The 23,024-nt window shown below is 40.0% G+C and overlaps 1 protein-coding gene across 3 annotated transcripts in view; it reads right to left on the bottom strand.

Annotated features, from left to right (window-relative positions):
• USP45 (ubiquitin specific peptidase 45) overlaps nucleotides 1-23,024 on the bottom strand; it is a 2,611,314-nt gene that overhangs the window by 121,450 nt on the left and 2,466,840 nt on the right. For all 3 annotated transcript variants that reach the window (XM_044065122.1, XM_044065103.1, XM_044065112.1), the window contains one exon: nucleotides 16,256-16,342. In XM_044065122.1, the coding sequence (XP_043921057.1) occupies nucleotides 16,256-16,342 (87 nt within the window). The remainder of the gene's footprint in view (nucleotides 1-16,255; nucleotides 16,343-23,024) is intronic.

Genomic DNA, 23,024 nt, shown 5'->3' with positions numbered 1-23,024 from the left:
TGAACACCTATCCTTTTGTGGACAAATACAATGGTAATTGCAGGCTGATTCATTAAGGCACTGTTATGTGGTTCCTGTATAGCATGCAGGTGATGTTAGTCCTTGAATCTCTTTGGTAATACATCTGAATGCAATAACGTGTTGCGACATGAAAGCTGTGTATTTCTGTCATAGGTATTTGCAGTCATCGTAGTTGTGTTGGTGACTGACCCTCTTTGGCTAGGGTTGCCACCTTTTCATATGGCCATAGTGGGACCTTTTCGGGACACACATCTGATTTTACAGGCCGACACAAACCCATGGTCAGTACAAGGGATAGAACTTTCCTTTCTTGCCTAAATATAAGCTTATTCTTGTAGCAATTTAGTTGCTTATCCTGCTTCCTGTAAAGTAGGTATTTTAGATACAGAAATAACTATTGCATGCAACTATTACAGTACATATGAGACATAATTATGTCCTACAATCACAGGACATTTGCCACATTTAATATATTTGGTCAGGACACAACCGCCCAAAGAGGGAGTGTCCCTCGCAAAGTGGGACAGGTGGTAAAACTATCATTGGCTCATGCCCATAGCACATATTTGTAATGGTGTATAGGCATATACTCTCTATATCCTTTGTTCATAAAGGTTGGTAGTGGCGGAATGTATGATTGCTATGGTTCATGTTATACACATATATGAACACTTCAACCGCTGTATACGGGAGACCTACGGAATCCCAAAATCACAGAGTTCCGACGCACACAGTACCGGGACCAGACTCCCATACCCCACATTATCGACATTGACAGTAACTCGCGAAAGTAACAAGAATATGGAACACACACACACGCACACACAGAAGATGTGGGCACATGTTCCTGGAGAGTACTGCAAGGCTCCACCAGATATGTCCAAGCAACGGAACCATGATTTCAGCATCTCAAACAAGCGCTATATGATGATTCTGGTTTCTGCGTGTGCCTCATTATGGCGTTCATGCGTGTCTGTGTGTGCATTTCTGATGGAAATTATCATCCATGGTTCCAGTGCATAGCCAGCATCCCCCACCAGGTGGCCATATGGGATGTCCTCCCTGGCAAATACCTGACACAGCTGTGAGGCATGCCAGATGTGGGAGTTGTGATAGCTTCCAGGGCTGCCAGCACACACATCCATGATAATGCCCTGGGCATTGCACACAACCTGGCCGTTGATGGAGGGGAATCCCTTGCGGTTTATGTAGCGCCTACCCTGCTCACCGGGTGGTGACTTGATGTGTATGTGCATGCAGTCTATTGCACCCAGTACCTCTGGGTAGTCTGCCACATGGTGGAAGAGAAGCATATTGCTGGCCAACTACTCCTGCGTTTGGGGGAAGTATATGTGCTCATTGGCATGTGGTAACATGGCATCCAGGAACTGGTGGAGTACCCTGGATGCTGATGCCTGTGAGATCCCCATGATATCCCCAGTTGGCCTTTGGAAGGTACCTGTGGCTAATATTCTCAAGCTTACACATACCTTCGTGCCCACTGGGATGGGTTCCCCTCTGTTACTTCTGGCTCTGAGGCGTGGCCGGCACAGCTCAATCCGTTGCTGTATGATGTCCTTGTTCACCCTGTAAAGCTCTATCTCCAGATCATGTAGCCCCTCTTAGGTTACCCTGGGTCTGAACACTCTTCTCCTCCTCCGGTGCCGGAGATGGTTGTCAGCATCATCCTCCACACCACCGTCAGTCTCCAACACATGCTGGTGAATCAAAGCTATGGCAGCCCCTAACATGTACATATTAAAAGTTCCCCGACTGTATACACCAATGGTGCTGAGTGTCTGGGAATAGACAAGTGTGTGTGTGGGGCTTTCACACCTTATACTATTGTGCAATGGATGATGCTGGTGTAATTGGGTGTGTTCGTGCTACTCCATCTGCAGGGTATCTTAATTATTGGTTTTACAGCAGGTACTGCTATTGTGGGGCCTTTGGTGTTGACTTACACTTGTCCGTCGTGATTCATCTATTGCCCTTTACTTCAATTTTCAACCCGATTCCCCTCCCATTGTCAGGCATGCATCCAGCTGCCGCCTTTCTTGTTTTGTATTTTAACAACCCAGGATTGTGTTGGGAAATGTGTTATGTAGCTGATCTACTGCAGGTTTGCTTTGTTCTGCTGTGACAGTTCTCTTTTCTTTGCTGTATGGCACCTCCCCTTTCTTATTCTGCAGGTAGCTGCTAGCAGCCTTGTTAGCTGTTGTCTATGGCCCACTGTGAGTTTCTAGGTGTTAATTACTCATTTGTACTCCAATTACCATGTTGCAGCATTCCCTTATTGTCCTTCCTGTTTCAGCTGTGGTGTGCGCCGCACACAGCCGTTTACCGGGTTTCATGCGTGTTTTCATCCACGTTCACATGAACTTTCAGTTAGCTTGTGTGCTCTCAGCTAAGCAACACTATGGCTACTTCCACACCCCTATCCTGCGGCTTTGCTTAGCAACACGGATTAGCAATGATCCAATATGCTTACAGCTACGGTGGCGCACCCCTCTCTTGATGTCATGTTTACCTCCAGGCCACTCCTCGGTGTTGTACTGCTACGCTGTGTGGTACATCCTTATGCCGGTAGGGCAGTTGAAATTCAGTATTACTTGACTCATTTGCATGACACTGACTGCTAATTCCTAGTTACCACACGGAACACTGTCACAGACACTTAGCAACCCTTCCGCCATGGTTGTGGTGTAGCATGCGTGCCACTGACTATTATGGGGATATCATGAATTGCGTTACACTGCAGTTTTATGACATCTAAATATATTTTCCTTGTGATCCCGTTTGCGCACCAATGCACTGTGGTTTTACTTTGTGTTGGTATGGCCATGACATTAAATGTTATTTTTTTATATGTTGTGCACGTTGTTTTATGCCATTGGCTATATATTTAGCCATTGGCATATATTAACATTATAATACATACGTTTGGTCCGCTTTCATGGCTACGATTTTATGTTTGACAAAATGTAAACCGTTTTTATTTTGGTTTACATTTCTACATGCTTACGCTATATCTGCACCACTTCATGAATAGCTCTATACCTTAATTTGCATGCTACACTGCTGCGCATGGGGTAATTAGCATACATGCGCCGGGAACTGTGCAGCTCTGCCGTATGCTGGTAGCGCACCTGGAAACAGCTCTTACCTGAATCGCTCGGCGGCCATATTTGGAGCTAGATCGTCAACGCTTCTCCGGCGCATGGCGCAAGCTTCATGAATTCCGGGGATTGTTTAAATTATAAACTTAAAAGATGATGTATAGTACTTGATGTTTCAGTAAGCCACAGCATGTAAATGAAAATATGCAAAACTGTACATGACTGCATTTGCTGCTACGAAAATATGGCACAATTTAAATGTAAAAGTGAAACATTTTCAAAAATGCATGCACTGTTGCAAAGTTTACTGACTGAAGACACTGGCTAGGTCACATAATGATGCCTTATTTGGACAGTATATTCTTGTACTCCCCCCAACCCCGTCCAAAAAGAGGAATGTAACTGAAAACCAGAAAGCATCCTCAAAGATCTAAACAAAAGCTACAGGAAATCATGTTTGGAGACTTTATATACTAGAATGACTGAGTATTAATTGACAAAGCTGCAGGAGATTAATAAGTTAAAACAGTTACTGCTTTGCTGGCTGAAGATACCCCATAGAATGAGCCAAATCTGTTTATTCTGACTGAAATGTCTCTGAAAGTTCTACTGAAGTTAAATGCCAGAAACAATAAGGACACACTGCATCTCAATCCAAAACCATATAGTTTCCAGTTTAGATTTTAGATATTTTGTTCTGAGCATTCTCTCTTATTTGAGTGTTTAACTTTCAATTCATTGTAACAGTAATTCTGTACTGTTTGAAAAATGACAAAATAAAAATGTTTTAATACTTATTTCAAGTACAGCACTTTAATATTTAACTTTGCATAACTTTGGTTTATGTTATTATGTATTTTTCTGGTAGAACTAAATGCAGGTATCCACTTGTTGAAGTGTTACTGCTTAAGCTATTGTTACCATTCAAATAATCAAAGGTTGGCATATTTTCAGGGTTAGAGTAATTTCTACTCTTGGTTTATTAATGTAAATTGGTTAGTGGCAGTATACCTTAAAGCCCGGAAAGAACAGTGTTTATGCTGAATAGCTACCACTACTCTGTGTCTCTCTGTCTCTCTCTCTCTCTTTCTCTCTCTGTCTTTCTCTATCTTATTCTAGAAAATACTGTATGAATGCATGTGCAAAATAATTTTGGTCAAGTCTGAATAACTGTTGAAAATATCACACTGGAAGGTACTAGGCTTAGTCTAAGGCAGGTGAACTTCTGGGAAGCGAAAGATCATAATTCTAATCTGTAACTGTACAGTGCAAAATTGGTTTAGGTGTTCCTAGGTAAATACTAGAATATCAGTCTGCAGACTATTATAAGCCTTGCCAAAAAACTGCAGTTAGAATCAAACCACCCTGTTTATTGTATTTGTGAGGTAAAGACAGTACAGTTGTGTAAAATCTTACCATAACAGAAGATGTCCTTCTCTTCACTGTTGCAGTACTCATGATGTAAAGGATCTCCTGCCAAGGACAGCCCAATCTCAGGCCAGTATACAAAAGTCTCTAGAATTTATAGACAAATCCGCGGTGGTGGTGCTGCAGTAGCATTGTCGCCTCACAGTAAGACGCTGTCCGGTTCAATTCTGCAGTTCATCTGCGTGGAGACATGCGTGAATGGGCGCACCTTCATTGAAGGTTGTGCGTCAGGGCTGGTAACTCGGCACATAAAAATCGACTACCAATCATTAGCGGACCGGAGTTCCGCTGTGGCGACCCCTAACCGGGAAAAGCCGAAAGACAAACAAAAAATCACATGTATGCTCCCAGCACAAGGTGTTGGGCATAAAGGTTAAGTACACATGCACAGACCTCAGAAATGAAAAGTCCCAGGAGAAATAGAATGTCCTTGGGGATCAGGAGGAACATGTGCAACCAGAAAAAGGAAAAAGGAGGATCCCTGGGCAGGAAGGCAAGAGAAATAGGCCAAAGTAAATAGGGGGAGGAAGGATGAAGTGAATATTACCACAGTGAAGAGGACATCTATTGATATGGTAAGACTTTACACCACTGTACTATGCCCTTCCCTATCAGTGTTGCAGTATTCCTGATCTAAGACAGAGTACAAAAGCTCAAGAGGAAATCCCAGGAGGAGGAAGGAATTGAAGAGCCCTCTAGTAACCCATACAGGATAGCTCTGGCAAAGCCAGCTCTTGCCTTGGAAACAACATCCAACTTGTAATGTTTAGTGAAGGTATCGACAGAAATAGAAGCCTCAAGGATGGAATTGGCATCCACTCCTTTGAAAAAGACACCAGAGGAAGCAACAGCTCTGGTAGAATGAGCCTTTACACAGGTAGAAAGACATTTTTCATGAAAGGAGTAACAAAAAGAAATGGCCTTTGAAATCCAGGAAGAGATGGTTTGTTTAGAAACTGCCAAACCTAAAGACCTGACATGAAAAGGAAACAAAAAACTTGCTCAGATTTGTGAATAGCCTTAGTCTTATCCAAATAATATTTGAGCTGCCTATGTAAAACCCAAGGTGTGAAAAACCTTCTCACTAGCAGACAAGAGACTAAGAGACAACTCATTAACCAACCATCTTGGGCATAAAATAAGGATTAGTATGAAGAGACACCCAATTCCTGTGAAAAACTAAAAAAGGAGGAACAGCCATAAGAGTCTGAAGTTCAGATACTCTCTTAGCTGAAAGTAAGGACCAAAAGAATAAGTCTTCCAAATACAATGTTGCAAAGAAGCTGAAGCTGCAGGCTCAAAAGGAGCCCAACTCAACTTTTCAAGAACAAAACTGAGATCCCAAGAAAGTGGAATAGGCCTCCTGGGTGGCCTGATATGAAAGACACTTTTAAGAAATTATATGACCTCAAATATTGAGGCTCAAGTAGGAGTCAAGTTCAGACAAGCAGAAATAGACGACAGGTGAGCTTTGACTAAAAAATATGTTAACCCAGCATGGAGACAAGACATAACCAGAGTGATCCTTACTGAAAAGGGATCCTGGTTATGAGAGAGGCACCAGACAGAAAACCTCTTCCATTTAGACAAATATGATTTCTTGGGAGTGGGTTTCCTGGCCTTCAGCAGAGCCTGAAGCATGTCTTCATAAAAGAGGTGCCTAAAAGGGATCAAAACCCTATCATCCACAGCGTCAGTTGAAGAGTGCAAGTGACGATGGATAAGTGCCCCTTGTCTTACGTGAGAAGACCCACCCAGTGAGCTAACTTGTGGCGATTGCCCATGGCTAAGTGAAAAAGAAGGGGGAAGCAATGCTGTCTTAGCCAAAAAGCAGTCACTAGAAAAAAATTGGGGGAGTGTTGCTTGATCTTGTGCAGAACCCTTGGAATTAGGGGGAAGGGGAGGAAAGGTGTACAGAAACATCCCATTCCAAGGAAAAGACAGGGCATCCACCTCCCAAGCCAGAGGACTTGGGACTCTGGAACAGACAAAAGAAATCTGTCTGTTTAGAGGGGAAGCAAAAAGATCTATCTGAGGAATAACCCACCGATGGACAATGACCTGAAACACATCTCTGTGAAGCATCCATTCATAAGCCTGTATGCTGGACCTGCTGAAAGAGTCTACCACTATATTCTGCTCTGAAGGAATGTAGACAGCCTGAAGAGTCTTTTGATATTGGATAGTTAGATCTCATACTTGAAGAGCAAGCCTGCAGAGAAGGTGGGACCATGACCCCCCCTTGCTTATTTACATACCACAACCACTGAGGTATTGTCTGTGAAAACTTTGCTGAGCCTTGAAAGAAAGAGGGCATGAAAATGCTGAAGAGCTAAAAGGAGAACTCTCATCCCCTTGATGTTGATGTGTTCTGTTCTCTGATGGGGAAACAAGAGACAATGGACCCTGAAAGAACCAAAGGAAGCTCACCACGCACTGTCCAAAGCATATGAAAAGAGCTATATAGATGGGACTGGAGGTGGGAAGGGGAAGCCCTGGGTTGAGACAAAGCCGATGAATCCACAACTGAAGCTCAAATATGAGAAAAGGAAGGAATGGAACTAGGAAATCCAGTGGATGACAGTGTTGAAGCAACAATGACGAGGTACCACTGGAGTTTTCTCATATGGAGCCTGGCCAGAGGCAGTAGAGGAATGGTGGAAGCCATAAACCCTAGAAACCAAAGAAAATCCATGGCTGTGACTGAAGCCAGAGCAAGAAGGGTTTGGAAAAAGGCAATCAAAAGGGGTCTTGGGTGGAGGCAGGGATGCCAGCATGGAAATGGTCTGGAACGTTCAACTGAAGAAAACATGATCCTGACAGGGAAACAGGACTGATTTTTGATAGTTTATGGTAAACCCCAGGCTTTGTAACAGGCAAACACTAAACTGAAGGTCCTGGAGCAGAACCTCTGGGGATGAAGCTTTGATGAGCAGGCTGCCTAGAAAAGGAAAGAAGTGAACCCCTCTCATCCTGCAAAAGGCGAAAGGAGTGAGGCACTTGGTATTTTGAAATAATAAATGTGAAAATCCTGTAGCAATACATTTTAACTCTGTTCATGGAGGGAGGGGTTTATTCTGATTTAAAAGGCTGTATTTTGGCACATATTGTAGCTGAAAATGATCTTGTTCTTAAAAACAAGTTGTTACTTAAAGAAACTACTTTTATTTTAAAGTCTAACACTCTGACACCTGGTGGATTAAATAGGGAGTGTAGTTGGAAAACTATTCTGTAATTGATTATGTAATTTTAAATGAATTAATTGATTCATTATTTGCATGATTTAAGATTGTATGAACTTGTGTTTTATCAACTCCAAGAAGGCTGAGTAGCCAAGGCACTAAAGTCATTTGTATTAAACTTGTTGTGTGGATCTTATTGCAGTCCTGCTTTATTTTTCACTGGTTTCATTGTGGATAAAAATATTAGATAAGGTGTACCGAGAAATAAAAACAACTTCCAAAGTCCCCCCATCATGGAAATATTCTCTTATAGCATCCCACAAACTGTTCATCATACAGACCCATGTCGCTTTTAAATGTGGACTATACGATGTTCATGCTCATTTTAGCTAATAGAATTAATCTACTTATACCTAAGCTAATTAACAATGATCAAACTGGGTTTATTTTAAATAGACAAGTACAGAATAATGTAAGAATACATACATTAATAGACTATGCAACCAAAAATAAAAAAGAACGTTCTATCATTGGTCTCAATTTAGATAAGGCTTTTGACTCAGTTAATCGGTTGTACCAGTTTAAAACATTTAAAGTGCATAATTTTCTCACCTGAGCTAATAACTCTTGTGCTTATGTTAAAATAGATTTTTTTCTTTCGAATTCCTTTAAATTACAAAAAGGCACAACACAAGGCTGTCCATTATCACCTTTACTTTTTACATTAGCTATAGGACCCTTTGTTAATAGTATTAGATGCAATAGCAACATTAATGGTATCAAAATAAAATAAGATTTCTAACTAAAGATTCAACTCTTTGTTGATGATATTTTACTAACAATAGGAAATATAGACCATAATAAAACAAAATATTACTTAATAAAAAATGTAAAAAAATTTAATAAAAAATATTCTAACTTCAATTGGAATAGCAATCAAATGAAATACCTTTGTATAACCATTATATCTAATAGTAAAGAAATTATGCAAACATTCAACAGGTTGCTGATAAAATTTAGACTAGTGAAAAAATGAAATTTTTTTTCTTTAGCACAGAAGAATGATTGATGCTTATTAAGATGGTAATTCTCACTATAACATTGTTTGTCTTGCAATCTTTATCTCTACCAAAAGAAAATGATGAAAAAAAATAATATTCTTCTTAATTTTTTTTTTGCATCCTAATAAACCAAGTTTTCTTTGATTGGTACAGAAAAGGTTAGGGATAATGGTGAAATAGGATAACCGGATATTCAACTGTATGCTCCTTCAAGAACTGTAAAACCTATAGTGTTGTAGATTCATGTTATGATTCAAAATGGAAACAAAAACATCATGAAATATTATTAATAATAATAAATATATTACAGCCATTTAAAAACAAATGGTCCCTAATAGTTTTATCTGGTTATTAAACAATTTTGTGTAAATGAAATTCCACCCTCTTCTCAAATTCCCTATTCAAATAATATAATTTCTTCTTTCCAAAAGTTCACACATTCCAACCATTGTTTTAAAGACGTAATATTTTCTATGCTTGCAATTACATATTCAAATGACTGCTTAGTAACTCATAACTTCAACAAAATGCTAGCATTTGAACAACAAAGTAAATTAATTTACTGGCATAAATTCTTACATGGTACTGATATATATACTGTTACAAATGTAAGATCCAAATACAATCAAGATTGTCAGAATTGGTTAATTTTATAAATATTTAGACAGTTTGCGAAGACGGAGATAAATAAGATATTTAACCTAGATAAGAACTGCTCCCCAAATTATTGGAATTCTAAATAAATATCAGTAATAATGCAACGAAAAATCATATCTGTCACAGATTTATACAATTCTTAAGTTAGATTTCACATATGTAGACAATTCCTATTGGAACTATTCCTCAAGAATTAATAATTAAGACCTCTCTGAAGAGTACAAGAAAATATTAAAATCTACAGACAAATCCACACCTTCATTGTACTGGAAAATTTTCACTGGGAAATTCTTACACAGAGCTTTTGTCACTCCTAACAAAATTACAATTATGTATAAGTCAAATAGAATTAAATGTTGGAGACGTGATTCTGAAATAATGGCTGGCTGAGCACATATGGTATATGACTGGGAAGTCAACTTCCCTTTTTGTTAAGAAATTAATAACTTTATTCAAGCTTGATGGTCAGATAGATCTAATATTTCTAAATCTTTAGTTTTTTAATGCTCCTATTCCTGAGAACTGCAAAACTCAAGTGGCTCTTCTTTGGTTTATTCTTCCTACAGCCAGAAAAGTAATTACTAAAAATTGGAAAATTAAAGTTAACCCTAGTGTTGAAGTTATTAGTATGCCAAAAATTGTTTGTAGTAGTGACTTGCATACTATAAAGATGAGGACTTCTAATATTACATCTTGATATAAATCTTGGCTTAAACTTAAAGTTTCTTGAAAAATATTAATTGTTCATATGTATAACTTTGACACACTACTCAGCTATGGATATATGTAAATAGTTATTTGTTTGTTTTATAACTGATTTATCTACTGTTTTAAAACCAAATAAAAATAAAAGTTCAGCAGCAGCAGAGTCAAAAAGGTTTTTATTAAGAGGAGCATACAGGAATTTAGCTTTAATGTCATCAGGTAAAGGCTGAAAATGAAGCCAAGAGTAAAGCCTCAGAACAGAGCCAAAGCCCTACAGGAAGAATGAAATGCATCATTCATAACTACACTTAGAGTGTTGAGGCACATGAAAGGTAGAACCCAACAAAGAAAGTGCTGTGGCCTTCCCTTCAGAATCAGGAAGGTTAGATATTACCTGTGAAACTTGAGAAAGAAAGGCTAAAACATACTTAGTCATATGAATCTGGTAATTGATAGCCCTAAAAGCCAGGGTGGCAGCAGTATAAACATTATTTGCCAAGATGTTCCATGGCTCTACTGTCTTTGTCTGAAGGAAGTAGTTTAGTAGAAAGCAAACACTTAGAAGGTTTGTCAGAAGAGAGGGACACTACAGAAGAGTCAGAAGGACTTTTATACAGAAATTTACAATCATCAGGCACTGTGCAAATTTTGTCAGGTTTCTTGGAAGTTGCAGGTTGAGAATCAGGGGCAACACATGCTGCTGAAAAGCCATCTAAAAGGGCAGCCAGGAATGGTGGAACTGCACAGGGTTTGAGATACTCCATCGTGAGGAGTTCATAACAGTTCATCTGATCATCAGAAACCTGAGAACAATAGCACTTGAAATACTCCATGATACGCAAAATAGTTTCCCCAAAAGAGAAAGTTCTTCTAAGGGAGAATCTGAACTAATAGAATCCTCTTACTCAGATCCATAATCCAAAGAAGAAGGGATCTGAGAAGAGTATGCTAAAGACTCTTCTCAAAAATCAAAATCCTCAACAGAGGAAGCTTGTTCCCTGGACCTCTTGCAGGCAAAGAGACTCCATGAGTAGGCTTCAAGGCCATCAAAGAAATAAATAACCCCCTGAGTAAAATTCTGCCAGTCACACTGGGGATCTGTAATGGCAGGGGAAATATGCTTTTTGTTTCTTCTTTTGAGGGATATCTGCACGAAAAACCCTAGGAAGTACAGACTCCTGCCAACACTCTATCAGCTTAGTAGGAATTTCCTCTGGAACTAGAATCTGCAGAATCCCTCTTGGTCCCTCAAATATAATCAGCTAAGGTTCCCCATCAACTTATGGAGTAGACATTTGTAAAGCCTCGAAGGACATGCAAGAAGGTGGATTCGTGCCAGCCTCAGGCAGGGTCGCTGGAGCTGAGTCTGAAGCAACAATCAGATGCTCCTCTGGGCTTTCATCAACCTCAAGAAGGACATACAGGGGAGGCTGGACAGCAGCTGAATCAGACCTGAGTTTTTTGGCCTTTTTCTTGGCAGGTAGCTGATCCTCAGGTCAGGAAGACTCTGCCACAGCACCTTGCACCAACAACTTTAGATACTAGTTTTCCATGTAAATAGACAAGGAGGAGAGAAGACTATGTAGGGTTTTAGGGACAAACACTTGGCAGACAGAACAATGTGTATGATTGTAATAAGCACCCACAAAGAAGAGACACTGCTAGTGATGACCTTTATAAGGAATCTGCATTCCACACTGACATTTTCCCTTTCTGGATGAGATGTAAACTAACAAAAAAAAAAAAAAAAGAAGATAAGAAGAAACCCAAACGGGGCAATTATCTGAAACATGGCTTGGTAACCAGCACAGAAAAAGAGCGTTCAGACTGACATTCAAAGATGGTGTTCGGACTGGTGGCAAATAAGTTAAAAAGTATGTACGTCTGTATACCCTAACCCTTGTGTGGGAGCATACATGTGATGTACGTCTACAAATTCTGAAAGCTTTGGTATACTGGCCAAACACTGGGCTATCCTTCGCAGGAGATCCCTTATGTTAGGAATACTGCAACAATGATATGGAAGGACATCTTATCATTAGGCCAACCCCAACCTAGGCTTATTTATTTATTACCCAGAGTTGTAGAGCACATGTACAGTACAACCTCAAGGCAAATGTCCATTTGCATGTTAACAGTTGTGGGACTCAAAATCAATATTGCCAGTCCTATCACACTCAATTACAAATGGCAAATGTGTGGCAGTTAAAACCTATAGCAACTACTTGTCACATACTAATTGGTGGCAGTGGCAAGCTGTTTTAAGTTGGATCTGTATGACCTGTAAAACAGTTTTGGCTAAGAAAAACTGTGTATACTCTTGCAGCCACAAAGTAAATATACAGGTGTTTGTCTTGCAGACCAGTTACTTTATTTTTTTAAGTCAATGTAGTTAGGAATCATGCAAAACTGAGCTCTGTGGAATATAGAAAAATGTTAATTTCACAGCTGAGTAAAAGGTACAAAACCCAAAAAATATGGTATGTCAGTATGTCCAAGGAAGACATGACAGTAACCTTGTGTGCAACTGTAACAGTCTCCTGTAAATGGCAACAGCTTGCTAAAAGCTGCAGGTGAACAGCATGAGCAAAGCAACTCAGTCCATTATCAGATGATCTTAGAACCTAGTAAAATCAGACAGTAGCTGTAGATGAAACACAAACTATCCGAGACACATGAAAGAGAAAAGGATCAAGAAGTGTTAGCCTGACAGAGAGGAGCTGGCCCTACATCAAAGGCATGGAAGTAATGGGGGAAGCCAAACTCTAGATGCCAAGGTCAGTACCAAACTGTTTCATCAGTAGAAAGAGCTGAATGACTTTGACAAGTGTATTTGTATACTTGAAAGGATACACAGGTGACAGAAATTTGAACAAAAGCAAAAGGTGATGTTTTAACACCTCTACGCATACGTAAGGCAATCCATGCTGTATCAAAATGAATGATGTGGATTGCTCTATTTAAAAGTGAAAAATTTTTTAGAGTGCTTAAACATATCCCTAAAGCTTACAATAATGATATCAGAGACAGCATACAAAAGAGTCATATGACAGTGTGAGCGATAAAAGAGTGACAGTTCAGTCAATAGGGCACATCTCTACAAAAGAAGGTACCCAGTAACACATGTGGGTATAAAGGAATCCATAGAGGACAGTCTAAACCAGCAAAGGGGGAAATACGCATGATATGGTCTTGGAGTAAAATTTTTCCACTCCCACCCAATGAGGCATGTACAGTCTAAATGTCCACACTGACAAGTTTTGGGTCAGTATTTATTACTCTGATCTATATCTGTACAGTATAAAGTTTATTTGGCTATGGTAGGTGCGGATATTTACTTACAGAAGCAGTGCACATTTAGTGTGCACCCTTAAAGCTAACTGCACTTATTAAGGGGTAAAAGTAGTGGGATTCAAACTCATATAATTGGTTCTGCTGCAAATAAATGAAATAAATGTTGACAGCACTGGTTTGTGTGCTAAAACCCATAGCCACTGCCCACCACACCTCCCATTAACATCATCAACAGATGGCTCTGCATGACAACAGAATGGCAAAGTGGCTTTAAATTCTTTACAGAGAAGTACCTTGATAGGGAGATGTTAACAGTGCAAAATTATTTAGTTTGATACATTGTACTAATGTGAATGGCTGAGAATGATGTGCTTTTGGTACTTCCGCACATCTTTGATATACACATAAATTCATTTAAAATAACTGTGCAGCCCATTGAACAAGGCCCCCCCCCCATTCCCTATGATCCTCTTTAACTGCAACAGTAAAAATGTCTAGGTCTGGCAATTCCTATTCTATTTAAAAGTTATATACTAACCTCTGGAACAACTCCCTTGTAAAAGTATTAGTCTCAGTAGTTCTTTCTCTCTTTCCATATTTAAACATCAACTAAGATCATATATAGTGTTTAAATCTAATGTTTTACATTCTACTCTGCCACATACCACACATTCCATACAAGTCTCTATATACCTGTACGTCTCCGTACATTAAGGCAATCACCTTATGGATACTCTATTATTTACACTGCTTTACTTTGTCCTGTTGTCTGATTCTCTTGTAGTTTAGTATATGGTTTATTGTAGTTTTGTGATACACTCTGCTATTTATACACACTATTTATTCTCTGACACTTATATTACATGTTCTCTTATAGTTTTTACACTACTGAAAACAGTTATGCATGCTTTCACTCCATGTACCTTTTTTAAAGAAATACTGTAAGTTTCCTGTAGCTTTGATGACAGCCTCCAGTTGAACATCCTGATAATCAATCCTCTCTCTCTCTCTCTCTCTATATATATATATATATACACACACACATAGACACACTTATATGTATGTGTGTGTGTGTGTGTGTGTATATATATATATATATATATATATATATATATATATATATATATATATATATATATATATATATATATATATATATATATATATATATATATATATATATATATATATATATATATATATATATATATATATATATATATATATATATATATATATATATATATATATATATATGGGTCTACCACGATTGATTGAAAACTCACTTGATTGAAAATGAAATTACTACGAACACTTCACTGAAAGCTCACTTCACTGAAAACTCACTTGACTGAAACTCATTTTATATATATATATATATATATATATATAGATAGACACATATGTGTGTGTGTGTGTGTGTGTGTATGTATACATATATATATATATATATATATATATATATGCATATATACGCAAATATATATATATATATATATATATATATATATATATATATAAAAACATATATCTATATGTATATATATTTTATATACATAGATATATATATAGCTATAGATGTATAGATATATATGTATCTATATAAAATATATATATAAAAACATATATCTATATGTATATATATTTTATATACATAGATATATATATAGTTATAGATGTATAGATATATATGTATCTATATAAATATATATATATATATATATATATATATATATATATATATATATATATATATAGTAGACATAGATACACACACACACACACACACACACACACACACACACACACATGCATGGCTTTCACAAACCATACATGCAAATCAACCATCCCAGGACTATACACAATTCGCAAACAGCACAAGCAGTTCACCATCTGTGGATGGCATGGCCCTAATGGGGTAACTTACAAGAGTCCAGCTACATACAGATGTTATACTGCTTGTCAGCACTGCAACACTCTACCCTGCTGATACATTATGCAGCACAGGTCTATATTACGATACCGAAATGGCTAAACACCGAACGCCGTTTCAGCGACACATAAAGAGCGAACTACAAGTTAAGCAAATGGCCAGATGGTAAGCCAACCAGGCAAGACACACCAGCTCAAACATAACAAAGTGTGGGGCTTCGCCCCCACACCCCCCCCTAAGTAAATATACCAACTCCAAGATCGCACTACAGTGAGGAAAATGACAAATTCACAGTGACATCCACGCAATTTTTTTCCCTAAGAAAAAAATTGGTGATCTGGCAGTTTGCTTAACTTGCAGTTCGCTCTTTATGTCTTGCTGAAACAGCTTTCGGTGTTTAGCCATTTCAGTGTCATAATATAGACCCCTCAGCATGCACATCTCAGCAGCATATCAGCATTAAAATAAAAATAAATAAATAAAATAGTTAACTCAACTGCACAGCAGGAAAAAAAGCCGAGCAGCGATAGAATTTCCTATAGTATAGCCAGAACCGCTACCACAATCACATTTGTCCCCACCCACACAGTGAAGCTGCACAACTCTCACTAGTGAGAGCTGGGACAGCATCAGGTCCCTTCATTACCATACCATAGCAATCAGTATGCTTAATGAATGGCAATGCTTTCTTAAGAACACTACTACACCTGTTTGATCCTTAACAGTGTACCAAAAAGGAGTTAATGTTATCAAAATTACACCTAGTTTATGATACAACAATTTGTTTAGAATGCAAAATGGAATGCATTTCAGTTTTTCAGTTACAGCAAGCAGTTAAAGTTAGCATGGACATACCTTGCAGGACAGAGAGCAGAATGGTGCTAGATCTAATATTAATGGGAAATCCACATGCTTGTTAACTTTACGAAGGCTTAAGCCTGCCTATAGAGAAAAGAAAACATGTCATTACTATTATTTGCATAAGTAAACTTTTAATTATAAACTTGTGGAAAAATTTCTGCTTTGATGCATTTTAAATTATAATCTGCTTAAAATGTTACATAGAAATGAACTAATAGCACACAGAATAACAGCTCTTAAAACGTGTTTTCAGAAATCATACTAACTTACTGTGATATCTGTACTAGCTGACTGGCAAGCTTTGTTGAGTTTTATACTTGTGCATATTTCATACTAAAAATCCTAATAAATATGATTCCCAAAACTATATTTACCAGGATACTATTCAATTCAGGGAAAGCTTAATAACTACCACTGATGTCACAAGTACTATGTATTTTTGTTAAAAAAGTAAGAGTTATGGGAGGTATTTGACAAGGATAGAGAACTTACAAACAATATTCTTGCAACAACTGTTACTCAAAAGTATTTAGCAGTACAGATCGGAGAGGCATATCTCACAATTGTACCCAATTCCTCTGTATTTACCGGTTTTGATGTCCAAATAATGGGGTGCCACAAATTTCTGAGTGGCCCCTTTAATTCCTGTTTTTTTTTCCAAATTTTTTTTTTGCTTTGGAATTTGTCACTGACATCATCATTTGCAGGGCTTGCGTAATGAGGTCAGCTTTGTGAGGCAAACTGCCAGTCTGCCGGAATATGGCTCTGATGGCTCAGATTGCTTGTTTACCTTTTTTTTTTATTTTTAACGTACATTGGTTCAACTAAGTTCATAGCAGACTAGTAGAATTGGACTGAGACTCGAGTCGTAGTCTCGTACAGCCGGCAGCAGCACTGCACAAGTGTACAGCAGACAGTATATAGCAAGTGGGAGCAGGACAGGAGCTATAAAGGTGTTTTCCTTTAATATTTAACTTAATTGTTAAACTTCTGCCAGTGGCAGCCAAGCCAAGAAGGAGCAAGTGCCTGCAGCCCTGCAAAGTACAGTTGTGTACCTACCATAAATGTAGATGTTCGAGTGTATTCACTGTTGCAGTCATTACTCGGGTTATCCTGCTGGCAGGCCACCCGCAGTCGGCCAGATTCCAAAGTCTAGGTCCGGCGTCGGTTGCTGTCGCCTCTTCCCTGACGTCAGTGTGCCAGGGGTATAAAAGAAGCAGCCAACGCCATTTTCTTCAGTTTTTCTTGCCCCAGATGTCAGGTGCCCCTAAACTGGTAGGCTGAAAGAATATGCCAATAAAAATACATGCACAAAAATAACATGTCCTTCATCTACAAGCAAATACACCAAAATGGTTGTATAGGATAGAGAAGTGTAGATAAGCCCCAGAAAAGAAAAGGGGGGTGGTGGGTGGGTAACCCGGACTGCAAAAGTGAATACACTCAAACATCTACATTTATGGTAGGTACACAATTGCACTATGTTCATCGTGTTTCACTGTTGCAGTCATTACTCTTGGGTTGAATCCCAAAGCTGAGGTAGGGTGGCTGGTCTAAATAGGATTTGGAGAGGCTATGAGGCCCTGCAGAACTGCAGTGGCAAAGCCTGCTCTGGACTTAAAATAAAGAGGTAAGTGGTAGTGCTTTGTGAAGGTGTGTAGTGAACTCCCAAGTTGCAGCCTCTAAGATATCTTTGGCTGGTACTCCTCTGAGGAAGGCTGCTGAGGTGGCTGTTGCTCTGGTGGAATGAGGCCTAATGTCCTTAAGCACTGATTTGCCATGTTGGAGATAGCAGAACTGGATGCAATGGCCTATCCATTTAGAAATAGTCTGTTTTGAGATAGCCTTTCCTTGTGAACCTGCAGCATATGACACTAAAGGTTGCTCAGTCTTTCTGAAAGCTTTAGTTCTGTCCAAGTAGAATCTTAGCTGCCTGTGTATGTCCAAATAATGCAGAATATTTTCACCCTTGTTTTGTGGATTAGGATAAAAGGTTGGCAAGTGGATGGTTTGATTGAGGGCCACACTGGACACCACCTTAGGCATAAATGTAGGGTTTGTCCACAGAGAAACCCTGTCTGGATGGAAAATGATGAAAGGTTCCACAGCCATGAGTGCTTGTAGCTCTGAGACTCGTCTTAAAGAGGTTATTGCTAGGAGCAGAGCTGTTTTCCAGGATAAGAACTTTATATCTGCTGTTGATGCTGGCTCGAAAGGAGGTAGTGTGAGTTTTTCCAAAACATAATTGAGGTCCCAGGCCGGTGTTGGTGCTCTCCTTGGAGGCCTAATGTTTTTGGCCCCTCTAAGGTAGTGCCTTAGTAAAGGATGAGGAAAAATAGGTGGTTCCATATTGTAATGGGCTGAAATGGCAAAGGCATGAATCTTAATAGATGAGAAAGAAAGGCCTTTGTTTAGCATCTCAGTTAGGTATTGTAAAATCTGAGGGATATTTTATACACTTGTGTCTATGTCTTATTCCTGCTTTCAAGCAGAGAATCTCTTCCATTTTTCTGCATAAGATTTTCTGGAACTGGGCCTTCTGGCCTCCAAGATAACGTCCATAACAGCTTTTGTAAGTGGCGTGCTCTGAATGGCTACATTATTCGCCATGCTGCCAGATTTAAGGTCTTGAGTTGGCTGTGCAGGATCTGACTGTTTTGTTGGGTCAGCAATTGAGAATTTCTGAGCTAATATCCATGCTGGACCTTGAGACAAGCTCTTCAGGATTGGGTACCAGTGCTGGCGTGGCCAGTCTGGTGCAATCAGGATCATGTTTGGCCTCTCTTGTCTGACCTTTAGGAGTACCCTGGGAAGGAGAGGCAGTGAGGGAAAGGCATATACTGTTAGATTTTTCCAGCTGAAAGATAGGGCGTCCACTTTCCATGCTTGTTTGTGATAAATCCTTGTGCAAAATCTCTGTAATAGGCAGTTGTGAGGGGAGGCAAATAGATCTATGTCTGGGCATCCCCATCTCCTTATTATCATGCTGAAGACTTGTGGATCCAGTTTCCATTCGTGGGGATCCATGAGGTTTCTGCTTAGTTCGTCTGCCAGTGTGTTTGTTTTTCCTGGCAGGAATTGTGCTTGCAAGTGTACTTGAGATGCCAATGCTATGCCCCATAGGGTCATTGCTTGTCTGCAGAGGGGGTAGGAATGTGTACCTCCCTGCTTGTTTATGTACCACATAACCATAGTGTTGTCTGTCTTTATCAGTAATTGTCCTGGATGAAGCAGGTCCTTGAAAGTTGTCAGGGCATTTTGTACAGCTAGCATCTCTTTTTGATTGATGTGAAGATGCATCTGGTTTGCAGGCCATGTGCCCTGAATACATTTTCCTGCCATATGGGCTCCCCAGGCATAGTCTGATGCATCCGTTGTCAGTGTCTGTCTGGCTGTGGGTAAAGTGAGTGGCAGACCCTTGTTGTGGTGGCAGGCTTCTGTCCACCATCGAAACCCCTGTTGCAGGCAGGGGATGAGTGCAATCACTGTCTCTAGGCTGTGGCAATGCTGAGTCCAAACACTTTTTAGATACCATTGCAGTTTCCTCATATGCAATGTGGCATATGGAATTAGTAGAATGCAGGATGCCATGAAACCCAAGGCCTGCAGGATTTTCCTTGCAGATAAGTGGGTTTTTGTTGCCAAACTCTTGAAGTAAGTAGTTAGTTGCTTTTGTTTGTCTGGCGTGAGATAAGCCATCTGGGCAGTTGTATTTAGGCTTGCACCCAGGAATATTATCTCTTGACAGGGCACTAGTTTTGATTTCTTTTCATTTACTGTGTACCCTAGACCAATTAGTAATCTTTTTACAAATGCCAGATGTTTTAGAAGAATGTCTTTGTTCTCTGCTTGAATTAGGCAGTCGTCCGATTAGGGATATATCTGAATTCCTTTTTGTCTGCAAAAAGCAATTACTGGTGCCAGGCATTTTGTGAAGACCCTGGGAGCAGTAGATAAGCCAAAGGGCAGTGCAAAGAATTGGTAATGCATTGAGCCAGCTATGAATGTGAGGTATCTTCTGCAAGACTGTCTGATTGGGACATGCAGGTATGCCTCTTTTAGGTCCAAAGTTACGAGCCAAGCCTTCTTGCCCAGCATGGGCAGTAGCTGCTGCAGAGTCAGCATCTTGAATTTTGGAACTTCCAGGAATGTATTTAGTATAGACAGGTTCAGTATTGGTCTCCAGGTTTTGTACTTTCTGGGTACTAGGAAAAGTCTGGAGTAAAATCCTTGCCCCTGCTCTTGTTGCGGTACTTGCTGAATGGCCTTCATGTCCATGAGGGCCGTAATTTGTTTTTGTGCCTCTGCCCATTGATTGTATGGCAGGTCTGGCATACCTTTTGACCTTGGTAGAGTGTGGAAATGGAACCTGTAGCCTTGGGATACTATGTTCAGGACCCATTTGTCTTGGGTAATCCTTTGCCAATTTGTGGAGAAAAGTGCTAGTTTTTCCCCCTAAGGGGGCTGCCAAAAGAAAATTGCTTGGATCTGATAGAGGAAAGTCATTGCGACTGTTTCCTGTAAGGTTGTGACTTGTCTTCTCCGCTTTTGGAGGTAGGAACACCCCATTGTTTAGGCCTGTATGAGCCTTGGGGCTGACCTCTGCCTCTGGGATGCCTGTATCTGCCTCTTTGTGGTCTGTCTGACACTGGAAAGGACCAATTTTTAGAAGGCCAGTTTCTGCTAAATCTGGGTGGCTGTACCTGTAAGAAATCCTTGACTGTCTGCATGGATTTTGCTTTATCCTCCATTTTTTTCAATACCTCTTCTGCTTTAGAACCAAACAAAGTATCATGCTGCAATGGTGCAGCTAATAATTTTGCTTTAACATGATCAGGCAGATTTTGTTCCTTTAACCAAGCATGCCTTCTAATAACAGAACCTGTAACAGCGGCCCTGCAAGAGGCCTCCAGTGAATCATAACCACATTGCAAAGTATGCTTTCCCACTTGTTCAGTTGCATGCAACATATCCTGCAATTCCTTGTTTTCTGAACATTCAGTATTTGTCAACATTTTCTGTTTAAGCAGTGACATTAAATATTGCTGATATTTAAGCATATGAAACTGACAATTTAAGGCCCTTACAGCCAGGGTGGCAGAAGTGTAGACTTTTTCCCCCATCTGTCTAGAGCCCTGGAATCCCTATCAGAGGGGACAGGTTTTTTTGCAGTGGAAGCTTTAACCCCCTTGGGACCTTGTGATATAGTTTTTGGGTCAGCAGCGAGGTTTTTATACAGAAATTTATGAGAATCTAGAACCCTGTAGTATCTGTCTGGCTTAGCAGGTGCAGGGGGTAGAGAGTCTGGGGACAGGCCGGACTCTGAGAATACATAGTCCACAATGTCTAGTACAGGTGGAATAGCAAGGGGTCTGTGGTGTGGAAGTAGCAGAAAGTCTCTGTGCCTTTTCTTAGATTCAGAATAATCTTGGCTCTCCCAGTGGAAATGTTCCCTCATGGTATGCAGGTTTCCCCAAAAGAATAATCCTCAGGAGGACAGGCTGAAGGAATGGATTCTTCAGCATCAGAATCCTCATAGGGAAGCTTGGAGTAATCTTGTTCAGAAGAGGAATCAGAGGAAATAGAAACCTGATCAGAAGAATCATACTCTGTCTCTTGCCTAGACCTCTTATCAGGAGGGGGAGGGGGATGGGAACCACTGATCAAAGTAATTAGGTCTTCGGCCATTTTGAGCATCTGTTTTTTAGGCATGGTAGTCTGAGTAGGAGAATGCTGTACTTGTTTCTTTGTCTTTATTGTTGCTTTAGTCTTTGTCTTTGAAGCTGAGGATGGCTTTATATATAGTTGTGTAGGTCTGAAGACACCCTCAGAAGTCGATGCCTGCTCAGCGGCTCCGGACCCATCTGAGGGAATGATTTCCGAGTGTCCAATACCTTGAGTATCCAGAGGCCCAGTCTGCTCCACGTGGGAGTCGGAAGCGGCCTGTGGCTCTGAGGTAACGGGTGCCAGGGGCTGCAAAAGCACCTCACTGAGAACCGGTGAACCGGCGACTGGCCTAGAAGAGGCTTTGTCATCGTTTTGGACCTCGGATGCCTATCCTTTTCCTTATCCTTGCGTTTTTTTTAGATTGCGGTTGTCGGCTGATCCGGCGGCATTATATAGTTAAATCTTTGGCCAAAGTAATGAAAAGCAAAATCAAACCGATGCTTGATAGTGCGTTGGTTAAATCTAGCACAAAACTGACAGCTAGCAACGCTGTGATCAGGGCCTAGGCAAGGAATACAGTAAGAGTGAAAATCCTTGTGAGGTATTTGCTTCCCACAAGAAATACAATTGTTAACTTTATCTGACATCGGTCTGGAGCAAGAAAAAAGTTTCCCCAACGGGGTACTTAGTTTTAATGAAGACTTCGGATCTGAAATTCTAATTTGAAAATCTCAGGAGTCGGCCGACCGGCACTTGCGAACTGCTTTTGCTTCGGGCACCACGCGGCAAGAAAGACTGAAGAAAATGGTGTCGGCTGCTTCTTTTATACCCCTGGCGCACTGATGTCAGGGAAGAGGCGACAGCAACCGACGCCGGACGTAGACTTTGGAATCTGGCTGACTGCAGGTAGCCTGCCAGCAGGATAACCCAAGAGTAATGACTGCAACAGTGAAACATGATGAACATCTCCAGGAATCCCATCTTAGAGCAGTCCCCAGAGACCCAGTAAAACCCAGGATCAGGAGGCACAGGAACAGTACAGGATCAGGAAGGAATCTTTACCTCGGGATGAGGAAATTTCTCTCTGGCGGCTCGA

Source organism: Protopterus annectens, chromosome 1.part0 (genome assembly GCF_019279795.1).
Source record: "Protopterus annectens isolate FY-2018-M chromosome 1.part0, PAN1.0, whole genome shotgun sequence".
NCBI lineage: Eukaryota > Metazoa > Chordata > Ceratodontiformes > Protopteridae > Protopterus > Protopterus annectens.
Note: the sequence above shows the minus strand (reverse complement) of the source record. Positions and strands in the feature narration are given on the sequence as shown.